The sequence below is a fragment of the Pholcus phalangioides genome, unplaced genomic scaffold, assembly GCF_987345545.1.
Source record: "Pholcus phalangioides strain wild (caught in Gottingen) unplaced genomic scaffold, Ppha-v1.0 ptg000022l_1, whole genome shotgun sequence".
In the NCBI taxonomy this organism is placed as follows: domain Eukaryota; kingdom Metazoa; phylum Arthropoda; class Arachnida; order Araneae; family Pholcidae; genus Pholcus; species Pholcus phalangioides.
In genome coordinates this window covers 2,072,995-2,091,566 of record NW_028301615.1, presented here as the reverse complement: position 1 = coordinate 2,091,566, position 18,572 = coordinate 2,072,995, and the positions used below count along the sequence as shown (strand labels likewise).

General features: G+C 34.3%; 1 protein-coding gene across 3 annotated transcripts in view; it reads right to left on the bottom strand.

Moving 5' to 3' along the window:
* The window catches only part of LOC149069322 (uncharacterized), a 220,564-nt gene that overhangs the window by 65,931 nt on the left and 136,061 nt on the right, over nt 1-18,572 (bottom strand). For all 3 annotated transcript variants that reach the window (XR_016195044.1, XM_089249408.1, XM_089249409.1), the window contains exon 3: nt 8,976-9,063. Coding sequence is in view for 2 of the 3 variants with exons in the window: in XM_089249408.1 (XP_089105534.1) it covers nt 8,976-9,063 (88 nt within the window). In the remaining variant the exon portion in view is untranslated. The remainder of the gene's footprint in view (nt 1-8,975; nt 9,064-18,572) is intronic.

The following is an 18,572-nucleotide window of genomic DNA, read 5'->3' as shown; positions in this document are numbered from 1 at the left end:
TTGGTTATCCACCAAGTATACCCGGGTCTATTTTTAGATTCGTGTTGAGAGATTGTGTCGTCGAGCAGACGTTGGCTATATCGTCTAGAATGAAGTTTGTGATGTGGTTAAGTGCTTGGAAATTGTGTCAGTATCGAAGCTCACAGGAGGCTGAGACTAACAGTGGTTTCACTTTTTTGGCGAAAGATATAAGTTTTCTTGTTGTCGCTTAATATCTGATTCTGTCATACTTTTTGAGAGGTTCTACCTACTGTTCCTATGAAGATCTATTGATGTCCACACTTAGCGACGCTATATCACTGACTGTTCTGGTGACAATCTAGGCTAGATCGTGGGAGTTTGTGAACGCGAGGTCCGGCCAGCCGATACCAGTTTTGCGAGCGAATGTGGGCAGGGAGTTGGAGCTGTTGTTGATGACGATGAGTTCTTCATTTAGCAAATTTAATACTTTTTTACCTCTTACGTCATTATTTGAGTAATTCCACAATGTGTGTCTTCCGTTTAGATCTGCCTCCACTAATATTGCTCCATGAAAGATGTTTGTGATCTCTAAAAGAGTTAAATTTATATCTGCGCGGGGGTAAGCGTATAACCACTGACAAGTATAACATCTCTTTCATTCGTGAAAATTTTTATGGCTACTGTATGGTTCCAATAAAGTATGTTAGGTGGTTCTATGTTGTTTTCCGTGAGCAGGATGGTTGCTTTGCCGTCTCCTGACATCCATCTTGTCTATTTTAAAGGGATTCCGCTTATGGTGTTGCCACGCAGATAAGGTTCTTGTAGTAGTATCATGTCTATTCCCTCCTTGCTGGTGGTTTCAGGAAGTGTTGCCATGGCTGCTCTGGTTTTGTCAGCATTAAATTGCAGAATTTTGAAGTTTGGGAGCAAGTCGTTAGTTTTCAAAGCGGAGAAAGTTTGAGAGCAATTAGGTTTTGGCGATCGATTTGTAAGGCTGCAATGCATGTTTATATCTTCTTCTGACATATTTCTAGTGAAGAAATATATGTAAATTGCTGTAGGAAGGGCAGTTATGATCTTCTGGGCGTTGGATAAAATGTGAAACTGTTGAATTTAAAGGGGGCAGGGTTCTCTTTTGAGTAGCAACATTGGAGCGCTGTGGGAGTCGAAAAGACACGGTCGTTTCGTTGTTTCCACAGGAAAGAGAATTGTAAGAAGTTGAATTGAAATGTTGTGCTGTTCACGTTGAGGCCCTTCGTTAGGAGCGATCACAATAGAAAACCTTATGTATATGCTAATAATAGGAAAATTCAGAAATGAGCTGCTAATCGTACACCCTGTATTTTGTAAGACCAAAATACAGGGTACCAAAAAAAATATATATTCCCGTTTAAAAGAATAACTTTCCTTGAAAACCGCATTCAAATATACCAATTCCTTCGAATTTCATGATTTTTGAAAGTATTAACGAATTTATGGGACACTCTATGTATGTACGTACATATATAATTCGATGTATGTTATAAAAATATGTAGATGGTAAATAACTCATGCTGCATAATTAGAGTATAACGCAAAATGTTAAGTTAATTTTTTTTTCATGATGAAACTAATTCAGAAATTTAGAATGACTAAAAAGTATTCTTTTTTGTGAAAAAAAAATCAACTTTATTATGCTGGAAACATAAATTGGACTAATTTACATGATAAGAAATGTGTAAATTGAATTAAATTAGGAATGGAGTTGAAATCCTAATGAAAAAACAATGAAAACAATAAACGAATACATAAGATGATTCGTAATTAATCATACTTTCTTCATAATTAAGTTTGGAAGTATCATCGACTATTTAAAAACTTCGTTTGTAGTAATTATGCAGCTAAAGTGACAATATCGCACATAATGGCTTCTTTCAGTGGCCATTTAGTAGTTCTGTCTTCTCGACTTCAACATGCAGTACTTGAGAGATAACATATCCTTCATATGAATAGCTCTGAAGTTTGTTATGTAGAAGTTGAAGATTTTTTCGTAGTGCCCGCACCTACTCCAAGTAACGGTGCATGGTATGCAAATTGAATAGCTCTCGAAGGGCGTAGACCAGTGATTCCCAACGTGGCAGTTAACGCCCCCTCGGGGACGATGGAAAGTTCTAGGGGGACGGTAGAAGCTACGGGTATAACATAGGATCCTATGGGTTAGATTGCATTGGGGGCGATGGGAGAAAAAAAATTCTGAAGAAGGGGGCGATGGGACAGAAAAGGTTGGGAAACTATGGTGTAGACCTACAACGCATGCGCACATGCATTCAAAAAGAGTCACGAACACAAACTGGTATGTGAAATGTGAACCACCCTATAAAATGCATAATTTATTGCAAGTAAAGTAGTATCATCTCGCTCAGTAATAAATCGAATGTCAATAACATTACGATTATAATAAATGATTGATCTTTATGCGATGGATATAATTGCAAATGCAATAATTTCAAAGGAGAACTTGAGCCATTTTATGTCACGAATGCATAATTACTTTAACTAATGCTTTCTGAATTGATTGGCAATTATATTTCATTGCCTCGTTGATGTAATCCTGTGAACTGTAGAAATTTCAAACAAGTAGTTGCACAGGGGGTGCACAACCTCCGGTCCTCCGCCCAAAAAAATGTCAAGTGCAAATGAAGTTGACAATTATCATAAAAAATTGTCAGACACAAGCGAAGTTGACAATTATAGTCAAAAAATTGTCAGAGGCTACTAAAGTGGTCGATTACAACCAAAAACAAATTGCTAAAAGGAAATGCCAGAAAGAAAGGAAGGAGTTTCCAATTACAAAATAAAGATTGTCAAAGGTAAGTAAAGTTGACAATTACAGTAAAAAAATGTCAACGGGAAGTAAAGTTGCCAATTTCAGCCAAAAATTGCCAAAGGTATCATATGTCATGAAAATAATCTTAATTCATGTTCCGAAAAATTCGAGTGTAGCCTCGTTGAAAATATGGGAAAAAATGGGACGTTCTATGAAAAAGTTGGGACGACGAAAATCACTGTAATGTCCCGTGGTTCATATGGCCACTCGATTTATAGAAATTTCTGGCCCGCGAAAGGCAAAATCCCCGCATATTTGGCCCGCGGGCTGCAAAGATAGTGCACCCGTTGCAACGCATCTTCAAGAGCTCGCGCTGTAACAGGAACGGATCTAATATTATCTTTCATTTTATTTTTCGAAAACTCCCCTCTGAAAAAACATCGTATGCATAAGACCCACACAATGGTGGAAACCGATATCTTCAGTACAGTATCGGTAAAAGAAGGACAAGAGGTTTGGGAGATATTGTCTAGGTGTGTTTTGAAGAAGAGAAAGAAAGAGAGAAGCAAGTCATATCTCGAAAGGATGAACGGAATCTTTTTTCGAAGTATTTCTTTAGAAAAAGGCCACGAGAGTGAAAAAAAGAGGGAAAAAAATTGGATTATATAATTTATTTTTTCCTCTTTCGATGGGGTCTCTCTTATTCTCTTCATAAATCCACTTGTGTGGAATTTTGCGCCGCTTATCTTTGATTTGTGTGCGTTGCGGACGTCAAGAGGTTATCTAGGCCTGAATTTGCATAATCTCATGGTGAAGGGGTTATCTACTTATTATGTCTTTTTCTGCGAAAGCACAACCAAAAAAAAAAAAAAAATATCTTTCGAATAATTGTATCGATAAATTTCAATTAGATTCCAATTATATATAATTTCATTTCCAATGTATTTCCATCACTTAATATTATTTTCAAACCTGTTAATTAAAACCGAAAACTAATTTAAAAATTATATTTGTTAATGAAATTTTCTTTAAATACGTTTCTATCAATTTATTCGCTTTCCAACGTAATTTTGTTTGTTTCAAACCTGAACGTAATGTTTTGTTTGAAATTAATTCAATTTACACTTTAATCAACTAATTAAAACATGTATGATCAATAATAATGATAACTATAAAATGCGTACATACAGGGTGCCCCCCATATCCTTAAATGGTTTTAAAAAAATTCATTCATAATTTAAAAATCGAAGAAATTAGCATGCTTGCGATAATTTTTTTTTTGAAACAGAAAAAGTTTAAATTTTTGTCGATAGAGAGCACTGCACGAAAGCAAATCATGAATGTCGGATTTGAACCTCCTTTCAATCTCTTCTGAGTCCACAGCGTTCGTAAAGCTTCAGCCGGCGATAGTGGTTTATCCACCAATGAAAAAGGATTATCCATCACAATGAAAAACCTTAGGTGTAAGCACCAGTAGCAAGAAAGTTCAGAAATGTTAAGTCAAATGTTAAAAGTTGATCTAATCGTACACCCTCCATTTTATACGACTCTGATTTGCATATTTTTAATGATTTTCTTTTGCGCAGCGTCATCTATTAATAAAAGTTTAACTAATTTTTTTTATGTTAAAAAAAAAAAACCCTTTCGTGAGAATAACTTTTTCGCAAATGGCATCCAGTTATACCACTTTCGATTTTCGACTTGAAAGTATTTATGAATTTATAGGACACCCCTGTACACAAACGATACAGTAATGGGGGAAGAAAAGCTCTTATATCTCTCGAAAATTATTTTTTGAATTTTGTAGAAAAAAATTATGGACCAAAAAAAAAGAAACCTGAATTTAATTCGATATAATAATCTGATAGTGCATTTATGATGCGTTATATCTGATACGATAAGTTAAGATACTAAATGGAAAAGATATTTAGGAATCAATTTTACAGTTTGTATTTTGGATAGAAAAATAATTTGAAAAATAACATCATTAAAATATTTTATTTCAGAAAAAACAATTGATGTTTCAGTGACGTTATTTCGATAAAGGATTTTATGAAAATCAAAAGATCGTGTGAGAATCAATTCCTAATAAATATTTAAGAATAAGAACTAAAGCTAAATTTTGAAATCGAAATAATACACGTTGTGCAATTTTATGAAATCAAATAATTATAAATTAAATTTTAAAAATAAAGAAAATCTCAAAGTTTTATAAAAATAAAACGCAAGAAATTATAATAATTTCAAATTTATTGGTGAACCAATTCACAAAATGTTATTATTGATATAAAATCAAAATTATATGTTTTTAAACTCATCATTGATAGCAAATTATATTTTTTCCCGAAGGAATTAGGAACTGAATTTTATGAAATTTTATAAAAAAAATCATTTCATAAAATGGATTAAAAAAAAAAATTCAAAAACGACTTCGTAATATACAAAACTTTAAATGAAATGTTGAAAATAAAGAGATAAATTGACGAAATTCTATAAAATGAAAAAAAGATACTTATAAGCTTCGAAAGAGTATAAAATAGATTTTATAGGAGTTGAAAATTATTTTTTACATTACAATATTGCAAATATCTCACAGAAATTGATAAAATACTAGAAAAAATCGCTTTCTAAAGAATTAAAAAAAATTATACTTTTCAAAGAATTTTGAATAACAGGTGCAGCATCTCAGTATAATTAATCAGTTTTAAATTCATTTATGCATCAAGTGCAAGAAAAAAAAAGCCAATTTAAACAGATAGAGAAATAAAGACATATACATATACATAACATTATATACGATGATCATGATACATATAAATTCAAATAATTAAAAAATTTATTAAATTTTAGAGCTTGAAATCAAACACACAAAAACACGTAAATAAATAATTTTTCAACATCGGAATATTAAATTCCATTAAAATCTTGATAAACCGTGGAATGGAGATTATAAATACCGATTCGAGGCAATATGTTATTTAAAAATTATTCACTTTATCGTGCTTTGAATTTTGCGAACGTAAAAGTTATAAGTATGAAAATTTGAATTTTGAAGCGAACGTCACGCATCACTGAGGAAAGATTGAGAAATACCTAAAACTTTTTCCACGCGAATAAAATTTTCATATAAAGAGAATTTTAAATTCAAATACTTTCGCGCGCTTGTGTGTGTGTACTTTCACGGGGGGAAAATAACTTCTTGAATGTGAGATGGTGTTTTTGTGAACAACATAGAGAGAGCGGGGGGGGGGGGGAGACAACCAAACGCCTTTACATTGCGTTAAATAAATTACTAAGAATTAATGAAAATCTTTTGATTTCATCCCTTTCTACTAGGGAAAAAATTCATTTTCCGGAAAAAAGAATTGCATCAACGAATTCATGAAATGTTATTTCCAATTTAGTGACTTCAAAGAAATTTCTAATAAGGAAATTACTGCTGAGAAAGTATTTGAATTTCATGAGTAAATATTTTTCCTGTCTTTTTTTTTTTCCATTTAAAAACGGATGAAATTAAATATTTAAATAGACAAATAATAAATAAGGAATATTAAACAACTTTCTTTCAAATTCATTAGTTGGAGGAATGAAGTCAACTTTTTTTTTTTTACTCATCGAATATTATTATGAATATCCGAATAAAATATATTTTCGTGATTCTAGGGAAAGGAAAATTAATTTTCCTGTTTGTTCATTTATTTATGAAACAGTTTTTTCTTCCGAGATAAATGGGAATCACTTTCATATTTTTTTTGTTTTCCGCATCAACTACGAGAAAAGTCATAGCAACACCTCTTTGAAGCGAGGAGAAAAAGTATCATTTCATTTAGATCTCCTTGACTTATGAGCCATCTTTGAGCAAGAATGTGATGTTAGTATTATTGCTATAGCCAGTCGCTGTTCCCTATCCCGCTTTCTTTTGCTTTTAAAGATTTACGAGACATTACTTGGAGTAGAAAACCTGTTATTTAGCTTAAAGATGGATGTCAAGACTGCTCTCGTCTATAGGGATCTTAATTCTATATCGAAGAAAGAGAGCAAAATTTCTCTGTTGGTTGCTACAAGTTTATTTATTGCAAAAATTTATGCCAAAAATAGTCATTTAATGTTCGAAATTGGGAAGATTGGAAGTTTTTTGAATAATCGCATCACACCAAGAGGCGAAGCAAAGTCTATTTTCTAAAGAACGAGCTGTACCCATAGGGGAAGATAGACTTAAGTCTGGGGAAAGGGCACGATGAGGATTTTCTGGGGAGGGGGGGGGGGCATGACGATGATGATGTCAATACAAATATACGCATATACATTGGATAAGTCAGTCATCTCGCCCCCCCCCCATGCAACCCCGTATCTCCGCCTATGACTATATCTAAACATATTAGACACAAAATCAGTGTGAAACGCGGTTATCAGGATTCCCTGGGTCCTAACGTCAATAAGCGATGTTTACGGTCGACTGACTGTAGGACTCGAGAGAATGATGTTAATAAATCTTAATAACGAAAACCAAAATTGTTCTCGGATATAACGGCACATTTTTCATCGCTAATGCTTCCGCTTATGTTGTTATTGGAAAAAATTCTTAGGATTTGTCCTCACCACACACATTGTTTGCCCATTTATTTGTTGGTAACTATGTCGTCATAACCGAGTTTCGCTGTATATTGCAGTTATGGAAAAAATAATTCCTACTTGAGAAAGAGTACGATAAACTATGTTTAAATTGGGAAAATCCATACATAAATTGATATAAAGGTCTAAATACCTTGAGCACCTGTTTCCATGCAAGCGATAGTAAAGAGAAGAGAGAAAAAATACTTTTAAAAATCACATAACAATGTTTATATACAAGTAAACAAATGAATTTCCAAAGATAAACAGAAAAAATGATTGGCAGATAATTGAAATAATCTATTGAATGGATATTCACTTATTTTGAGTATTTTTTTTAAAAATAAGTTTGATTATTTGAAATAATTTGATGATACATTCATAAAATATGTACAGGTATACAGGGTACATATACATAGGTATATACGTGCATAGTTACCAGCACGCATCGCATTTTCATTGGCGAACCGTTCGTTGATCCTAGAGGCATACTTCCAATTAGAAAAAGTATCCAAACAACGTGTGGAATTCAGATATGCCATTCATGTTGCAAGTGGTTGTGTAGTTATTAAAATACAAAAAAATTTATGCTGACACCATTTCCCTCAAACATCCAATGAGAAAGTTATTGCCCTGTCTCTCCTGATGCCAAAAAGAAAAAGAAAATCCCCGTTTCTAAATGCAATATTCGCAATGATATTAGAATTCAAAATCAAAGAAAAGCTGGGGGAAAAACAGCATAAACGAGGGAAAGAAGCGTTGTCCGTTAGTTTATGCCAGCGGTTCTCAACCTTTTTTGACTCGCGGAGCCCTTTCTGGAATATAATTTCTGTGGAGGAGCCCCGTGTGGGTCTATTTTTCATTCATTCATCAAAGTTACTGATTTATTATTATTATTATTCAGAAATACTTATAATTATTTTTTCCGAATTTAATGTTTTTTGTATTTTTCTGGAGCTGCCGCGGAGCCCCTGGGGAGTTCACACGGAGCCCCGGTTGAGAACCGTTGGTTTATCTTGTTCTTACCAATTTTTCAATTAAAATATCTCAGCGAATCGCACTTAGAAACGTGGAAGGTTTTTTTTCGTTGAAGGTCATTTTGCCTGTTGTATTTTCTAAATCGCCAACGTGTGATACATGCCTATATATAGCAGTTGTATTGTGCTCCATGTGACTGGAGAAAAAATATGAAATCTGAGAGGGAAAAACTATAAAAATAATTATATAGATATATAGTTTTTTTCTGCCAAATTTTGGGGAAGAAATCATTATCGCATCGTGACTGCGGTTTGATGCGTTGCCATAATTCACGTGGGCTTAATTATCTCGACAAAATACACCAATTTGACTATGATCCCGAATCATGTCTTTTGTTATCGGACTTTGGCCAGGAATCACCGGCCACTTCTCGAACTGGCCAGCCAACGTCCGAATTTCGAACATTGGCAGGGTCAATATTTAACGAAATCAGCCAGTTCGCGAAGTGGCTGGCCCCCGTCGCGGATCGGCCAGTTTCGGGGTTTGGCAGTAACATATATATTGTAAGAATAAAATTCGTTGCAGCTGATATATGTTAGAGTTATTTTTTTACACTCACCAATTCGCTGACGAGGGGAATGGATTTCCTACGTGGTCGGATGTCGGGCATGGAGTCGATGTTGCTGTAGAACGGATTATGTTCTGGTCTGGAAAGAGGAATAAAAAAAATAAATCAATCAGTTATATTCACTTTTCAATTCAAATTAGTTTTTGCAAGCCGATAATTTGATGCAATAAAATACAGGGGGGGGGGGGGGTGGTACCCAAAAGTAACGGAATTTCTTTAAAAATTTTTTTTTTACAAAATTCTTTAATTCCCTTGAAAGTACTCTCCATTAGAGCTAATACACTTGTCAAGTCCTTTGTTCCATTGTCGAAAACATTTTGGAAATAATCCATGTTTGCACACCTCATCCATGTTCCGAAAACTTTCGCTCACACACAAACTCTTTCTTTCTTCAGGTTTCTCTTCATTCGTAGACACAAAGAAAAGTCATAATCAGGGCTATCGTCCGAACGGGACACAGTATGACTCCTGTGCCCCATTTGGACGATATCCCTGATTAGTTGCGTATGACTTTTGGGGCACAGGAGTTATACTGCTTCAGGTTAACAACTGGCGCACCGTGAAGGATGTGGGAATGAAGCCTTGTGTCGCATGATGCAAAAACCAGTCAGCTATCTCTCACAAATCTAACTGTCGTGCAATCTTCTTGTAAAAAAGCATCCTGTACGCTTGAGTTTTACCCATTGCATCGCCGTAAGCTGTTTATAACATCCCAACAATTTCTGCTACTTTACCGCACATCAACTCCGGTCTCGTATGTCACCATCCGGTAATTTCCAACCAGTGGAGTTGGGTGGGAAATGAAGATGTCATATATATCGGTGGCTGACCCAGGATCGCTAGGTGAAGAACTTGTTCTTTATATTCTTTCCGGATTCGAACCCGTGGACCTTCGCGGTGGAAGACAAGCATACTACTACCTAACAGTTTTTGCTGGTTTTTTCCCGAGCAGGAAACAAAACTTCACAGCCCCGCATTGTTCTCGTAAGTCGGCCATGACCAAAAATGAGGAACAGACTAAACAACTTCCACGAAAAAAAAAATTAACGGATGCCAAACCTAACCTTCCTAAGCAACGCCACTTGGGACATTGACTCGGGAACAGGGATTTATGCATGTCTAGTAGGAGAACCGCGTACTTCGGATGCTCCGTTTAAGGTAAGGCGATACCGGTTATTTTTGGGTACCTCCTCGTATATATAGGTTGATGTTTATCAGAGTTTGCTGTGCCTCAGGTTGTATTGATTTGAATTTTCGAACAAACATGTATCATGTATTATTTTGAATATTTTCATCACTATTAATAAAAAAATAAAGGGTGCTCCATACATTCGTAAATAGTTTAAAAATTCATAAAAATTGAAGGAATTTGGACGCGCGGTTTGCGAAAAAGTTATTATCTCTCTTAAAGGACCTTTTTTCATTCTTTTTTTTTTTGGTGCAAAAAAACATTTAGTTGGAATTTTCGTAGATAGATGGTTCTGCGCTAAATCAAATCAGAGTCATGAAATGTAAGGTGTACGCTTAAAAGGTCGTATTTGAATTTTCCTCTGTTACTGTCGCTTACATAAGATTTTCATTATGATGCTGAAATAGGTGGATACAGCACTATTGGTGAAGTTGTTTCATTTCAGCCAAGAATCTCAAACTTAAGCTTTACGAACGTTTCAGACGCAGTAGAGATTGAAGAAATGTTCGGGGTCCAATCATTCCTGCAGCGCATTCTATCGACACAAATTTTAACTAATTTTTCTTAATTCTGTACCAAAAAAAAAATTGTTTTCTTTTCTCAGAATAATTTTTTCACAAATCACATTAAATTACATCAATTCCTTCAATTTTTGTGAATTTTTAAACTATTTATGAATTTATGGGGACACCCTGTATATTATAGAAAGAAAGTTAGAAGATGAATGCTCCATAGAATTTTAAACCATAAATAATAATAAGAAATGACATATTTCCAATTGTTTTTATCAAATTCAAAAGGGCACGGAGAGAGAAACTTTTGAACTACATTTTTTTTTCTCTCTCGAACAAGAGGAAAAATATTCCCAAGTCTTAAAAGTTGAATTAATCGAGGATAGAGAAGATTAATTAATACCATCAAAAGAGAGAAAAGGGGAGTCAAAACTTTTCCCTCCCTCTTCTCAGTTTAACGGCAACTTCTCTAAAAGAGGCGATTGAACTTTTGAACGTTCTCATTTTCCAAGAAGGTCATTTGTAATTAACACATGTTTACAATGTTCAGCAAATTTCTAGCCATTTACTTTAATTTAAACGCATACATTTTCAAACGCGCAATTTATTCCGGAGAAGAGAAAAGAGGAGAGAGAGATAGAACTATGTCTCTGGCCATATCGATCGGAAGGATCGATAATCTTATGTCATCTTTGAAAATCTTACGATAATATTTCACGCCTTATTCCGGGAGAACGATACTATCTTAAAATGCGGGTTGATGATCCCTTATATCCTTGGCGCTCTTACGACGATATATTTCATTCCCATTCCGTGATATAATTTTCTACTCAACAACCCGTGCTGAGAGATGAATCGTTGCAAGTTTTATTGCTTACGCCGCGCCGTTGCGTTTGTTGTTATTCGAGAATAATGCCTCGAGCAATGCCGTTAGTGCCGTGAGCAGCCAAACTGGATCCTATCCACGTGTCAGAAATAATGTGTGTTCCATAGATTTACTATTTAAGTACATCCGGTATAAGATATTAAAATCCGAGTTCAAGTAGAAGAACATCAACTTGAACTTTGAAGAAATATTTCACTGTCACTGAATGAATCTACGAGTGGTTTCGGAAATGCCAGTTATTCGGTTATAACGGCATTGAAGATTGCACGAAATTTTGTCGTTCTAAACGAGGTGTCGTCACAACCGAGGTTGACTTTTTTAAGGCGAAAAATATAATCAGATGCAATCAAGTAGTGCGTACAAAGTTGTTATTTCATTATACTTAAGGTGATTATGTTTGATCGAGAAAAGTACGGGACATCAAAATGAAAAATATGGTATATTGCCAATTCTTGCCAAAAATGCTGCCAGTTCTGAGAGAAGATGTCAAGTATTTCTTCGCTTTACTGGGAAATATAGTACTACAGCCCAGGGTCGTAACTGGATTTTTGCCGCCCCCACAACTTTAAAATTTGATAATTTTAAAACGGTATTTTTTGTTTCCACCTAAAATTGCCGACCCCTAAATTTTGCAGCCAGGGGCAGTTGCCCTCCCGGCCCTCCCTCTAGTTTCGGACCTACTACAGCGTATCTGCAGTGATTTAAAACGTATTTCATGGAAAATGAAAAAAAAAAAAACCATGTAAAATAGCTTGGATGAACATTTATAATTGGTTTTGTTGGGGGGGGGGGGAAGGCAATAATTTATCCCTTGTTCGAGAGTTTGCCCGAATAACTAGAAGTTTTCACTTTTTCCTATGATGAAGTTTTTATTAGTTTCAGGGTGGACAGTAGAAAATTTACAACTTGGTGGTAAAATTTATAATTATAGTCATATTCATTATAACACAATTTATAAATTAGGTAAATAACTTTCATGCCTGATTCTAGTGAAAAATTAGGAATTGAAATACGCTTCGCGTTGACAAAACAGGACATTTTGACAGAAGAAAAATTTGGGAAAGGCAAAATTAAGGGAAATACGAGGATATCAATATTCAAGCCGGAGCATCAAACATGTAATAAATCATATTTTTCGCGTTAGTTATAACAGCAACACACAAGTATTGTCATATATAATGCGCTGAGTTCTAATTCTATAAATTCCTTTGGAAAACGACATAAAACGGAAGCAAAAGTGACCAAAATATGTCCTTGTATTCGAGGTGGTTCTCCTTTTCATTGACGTTGTAAGCAAGGCTCATTTACTTCATTATATATATATATATATCTATGGGAATATAGACCACGCCACCAACTCCGGTCATTTTGGTGTACTGCAATTTACTGCCATTAACGAGTTGAGTTGGAAATGAAGGGGCCATCTATCGATGGTCAACTCAAGCAAGTTAGGAAAAAAATATCTTGTTATCTATATGTTCTTGCCCGATTTGAACCTGGGACCTGACGGCAACTTTCACGGTGATAGACGAACATCTTACCACCACGTCCCTCGAGCTGTGAACGTAGCAATTATTGGCGTAATAGCCGAGATGGTGTTACAACTGATGTCGTTATAACCGAGTATGAGTGTACTTAAACGAATTCCAATAAATAAAATGGATTTTTGTCTTACTTTTTAAATCTCTCATATGAGAGTCACACGAATCTATATGTATTGTAGGTTTATATCATTTTTTAAGACTTTTCGGCATTACGACCGCAAAGGGAGAGAGAGAGAGAGAGAGAAAGAATATATAAAAAATTATCCATCCTAAAAAATTATTTCTAACGTTAAATTCATCGTGATTATTGTTTGTTTTTCGCCCTCGATTGGCGCGTCATATTGTCTGGAAAGCTTCACCAATTGATTAAATCCCGTTGCTCGTAAAAATGTTTCAAATACTTCCCCCTGCATTTCATGTTTATTCTCTGTTGTAAAACTTATTACTATCTAAGCGGATAATATAAAACAAGTGATTGCTATGGACCTCGACTAACGATCGATAATTTGGAAACAATAATAAAGTACAAGTACAATGGTAGAAATAACAAACGAAAGTCGTTTGTTATAACAATACACATATTTACACTGCCCTACAAAGAAAAAATTTCTTATGTGGGAAATATCTGTTTCTAAAGGTTTATGGTGTGGGAAATTCAAATCTGAAAATAGAAATTTGTTATTCAACAGTGTATGCCTAATTTAACTGATATATCTACAGTATAGTGACAGAAAAGACATTGCAGCCAGACACAAAAATTACTGAGTGTAGGCATAGGAAACGAACTTCTCTCCCTCCTTTTGGAAATGACAATGTGATGACATTCTGCAACGATGTTTGGGGCTTAAAAAATTGCTTTGAAATTTGAATACGAGCCACAGGAATGAAGACATTTTATGGATGTCTCAAAATATAGTTTAAAAAGGGCGTTCTTCTTCATATTGGGAACGTCATGAAAGTTCTCTCTTGCAGTTGCCTATGCCAATGTGACTTAAGAGTCATATAATATTTTGAAATACATGCTCGAATTAGTGAAAGACAATGAGCACAAAGGGAAAGTATGTGGTGATTTGAAAGTGTTATTGCATGACCAGAATGTATTTATGACGTGAGAGAGTGTTGCTACCATCTGTCTTCCATACTGGAAGTGAAGTGACAGATGCCTGAATTTTCATGCTACATGAGTATCGTGTTGAAGGTTTGCCTGTTCTCAGTGGGGGAGGGAAACTTCTTTAAATTCATCAATATCGTTTGGACTGAAAGCTTAATACCTCTACCTCAGTTGTTTATACGTCCACCCTGTCATGCAAAATACATGAACTATCTCCATTAAAATTTTCTGTCTATATTAAAAAGTAACACAAATATAACTTTTACTTGTAAATTTCTATTACACTCAATCTCTTCACGAGTATGCAAGGCCGTAGCTAGCCATTCTTGTGACCTGGGCAAGAATTTGAATTTAGGCCCTTTATGGTCCATTTAGGCCCATTCTGGGCTCCCTTCCAAATGGGCCATGTGCGGGTGCACCTGTTGCACCTGCTTAGTTAAAACCTGCTTAACCTGTTAAACACACTTGCGTGTATGTGCAAACGAGACGAGTGCTACCCTTGGTGGAAAGTGTCCGATCGTGCACAAAAACAGTAGTACTACGTTTAAAACGCGCAAGAAAAGAAAAAAAAAACATATCCCTCAAGTGAAAATTTATCGATGTAAACAATCAGCTTTAGAGATCAACAGAAAGATGTCTTTTGAGAGCCATCTCTTAGCACTTCAGAAAAAACTTATAATGATAAAAACCCCGATGCACATTCCTTTTTTTTGCATTGTCTGCACAAACATTATTTTCATCACATATTTCGAGCCAATATATTTTCTGTAACAGTGATCGAACACTTGTTTTCCGGGTGTTGTCAGTTCATCAATCAATTTTCAAGGCCAAAATTGACAATAAATTTATGATATGACGTCAATAACAACCATGCGCGTACGCAGAACTTTCTCGAGAGGGGTTTCAGATTTTTTTTCCTTCTAAAGGGAGGTTTTTACGTTTTTCCTGCAAACCCCAAACCCCCCTTGCGTACGCCAATGCTAACAACAGAGAACAACTACGACGACAAAACTGGGAATAAAAATTTTCAACGCCAGCTGATTAACTTAATGCTTGCCTCAAATCATCAACACTCTGACACGAAGTTAAAATTTATCATTATCTACCAACATGCGAGTTTCACTGCAAAATGACTCGGCACCTCTATCATTTTCACATCAGTTGATCAAACTTGGCAATGGAAGAATTCCCGTAGACCGAAGCACTGAACTGATTACGTTCCCAAATGGATTTTGCCAGTTGCCACACAAAACTCAGTTCAAGAACTTGCAGACAAAGTCTTCCCAAACATTCAACAAAATCACCGAAACCATGAGTGGCTTTGTGAGAGAGCGATTCTGGCACCGAAAAATGATAGTTTGAACAAGGTCAACGAAAAAAATCCTAAAAATTATTCCGGGAGACTCCACATCTTACAAATCGGTTGACACTGTCACAGACTCAGCCCAGACAGTTCTGTATCCTGCAGAATTTCTGAACTCTTTGGATATTCCGGGTGTGCCACCATACAACTTGACCCTCAAAGTCGGAGCACCTAAAATGATTTTAAGAAATTTGGAGATACCGATACTCTGCAATGACACCGGACTCTGCCTGAAGAAATTGCACAATTACATCATTGAAGCAATGATTCTAACTGGATGTGACACAGGAGAAGACGTCTTCATTCCACGCATCCCAATTATCACCGAAGAAATGCCATTCACTTTCAAGCGATTACAGTTCCCGATACTTTTAAATTTAGCCATGACCATCAACAAAGCGCAAGACCAGTCGTTAGCAGTGGCAGGTATCAACCTACTTGAGCCCTGTTTTTCACACGGACTGTTTTCATGTTGGTAATCCAAAAAATTTGTACATCTACACTCCAGATTGAAAAGCAAAACATATTGTGTATCCACAAGTGATTGCCTGAAGTTTTTAATTAAACTATTTAAAAATAAAAGTAATTTTTTCTTACTTGATGTAGAAATGTTTTTGATTAAGAAATAATTAATAAGCTATACATATATATACATTTTTTACGAGGCGGGCAACGTCGCCGGGTATCAGCTAGTTATGAATAATTTTGACCTGCTGAACACGAATATCACGATGAAAATGTTTTATTGGCCCTTGTTTTTGAGACATTATCGTGTAAATATGTGAAAAACGTGCTTTACGAGCGGTATTTGTGGACAACATTGAAAGCGCGTCCTTCATGAAAATACACGATTTACATTCTGAATAATCTGCTGAGCACGAATATCACCATGAAACAGTTCTATCGGCATTTTTATCGGAGGTATTCCCACGTTAAGAGTAAATAAACTATAGTGTTGCAATATATTTGTGTTTAGTCTTTTTCTTGCATTTTTATGAATATTAATATTCCGTCTTTATATATTTGTGTTGTTTTTTTAAATATTTATTATTTTTGCTAATGCGTTTCAATGTATTTGTATTGCACTTTCTTTTTTTTTCTTTTTTTCTTTCATACCGAGTACTACTGTATATGTATTAAATGTGCAATTACAAAGAAAACCGAGCCAATGCAACTTTCTTACGGTTAGATTTTGTGTTGAGCACACCGAATTACATAGTATTTGACTGTTTTACTCAGGATACAGACAGACAGACATGACCGCTGACCGCCCAGAGAGGCCATCTTGGGATGGTTTACTCAGGATACAGAAATATTTTCAAAATTTGATGTCATTGGTATATTTGATTCGTTTGTGTTACTGGTATATTTGATATGTGTATATGTATATTTGAATTTTAAAATTTTGGACTTGGAATAAGCATTCAGTACTTTATCCGCTGAAACTGTATCCACTTACAAGATTTTCCTCATATTAATGTATAGGATAAGACAAAAATAAATTATCCACTAAACACGTATAACTAACAGAGAAGTCTAACTGTATATAACACACTGAATAGTGATGTTGATTTAATATGTGTCTGATGTAAATGTCATGCACATGTAGATAAAATGCCTGATGTAAAAAATTATTTATTTACATCAACAGACCAACAATTTTTTTAAAATAATTTTTTACAACATATTTTGCATTTATGCATATAGCGAACAAAATCATATCAGTGTTAAAAAATGATTAATTAATTATTCAATTATATTATTCGCTTTAACTAAAATATCATGTGTTTCTAACCCTTTTTATTTTTAAAATTTATTTACCGATTTCACAATTTACCGAATTCAGCACTAATTAATATTTTGTTCAATTAATTTTATACTAAAAAAATTATATTTTCTCACATCAACGCATTGAGTTTTTCTTTTCAATAGTTATAAATATAATGTGATACAACATATTGTTTTAAAATTTTTAGAATAATTATGGTAGAATAAAAACTTGTTATTTACCAGAAATAAATTTTCCGTTTATTGAAATGTAATGGAGATTGAGGTGATATATATATATTTTTTCACATTACACACGTTTTAGCGGTGAGATTGTAAATTTTTTGCAAACATTCGCAGATTGAATTCTTCTTCACGCATGCTTTTGAACGGAATTAAAGAAAATTTTCCATTAGATTCGATGAAAAATGTATTGCGTGATGAATTCCATTTAAGAATCTGAATTTCATTTTGTTTTTGATATAATGGGGAAATGAAATATACACTGATGCCTTTGTTTTAAAATCTTAATAAAAAAAACAAAAGCTGTGTAGTTGTTAAGAAATATTAAAACGAAACGATATGAAATAAAGAAACGATGCCAGAAAAAAATAAATAAAATAAATTCTATATAATATTCATTATCTGGAAAATTTCAATTGAAGATTGATATTGGAAATTTTTATGCATTACATTTTTGTTTATGAGACATGCAAAAAAAAAAAAGGTGTATAAACAGATTAATGTGTACGAGTTCTTTTGAATGTGAGAATTTCGTAAAAACAAAGATTCCAGAAAAAAAAATGCAATTTTTAAGATTATTGAAATTATTTTTCCATAAAAATTTGATTTATATTTATTTTATTGTATGTTGAATGTTTATTTTTATAAGAGCATTTCAGTTACCTCTGTTAGTTATTTAGTTATTTGAACAGCTTCAAATATAGTACAGTAAAATCCGTCTTTTGCGTTCATCTATGCAACAAACAAAAAAAAAAAAAAAATCGTCCGTTGAAGAAGGGTGATCCTCTATTCTAAAATTATTCTAAAATCAAGGGTTTGAAGTGCATACTTTTATTATACAAGGGAAAATATTGCTGGATTAAGGGATAACTGCATCTTAGGCGGTGAGTGTTAATAAGGGTTTTTTACTGTATCCGTTTGATAAAGGGTGATTCAGAAAGAAGCCCCTAACTTTGAAATAACGAAACTTGGA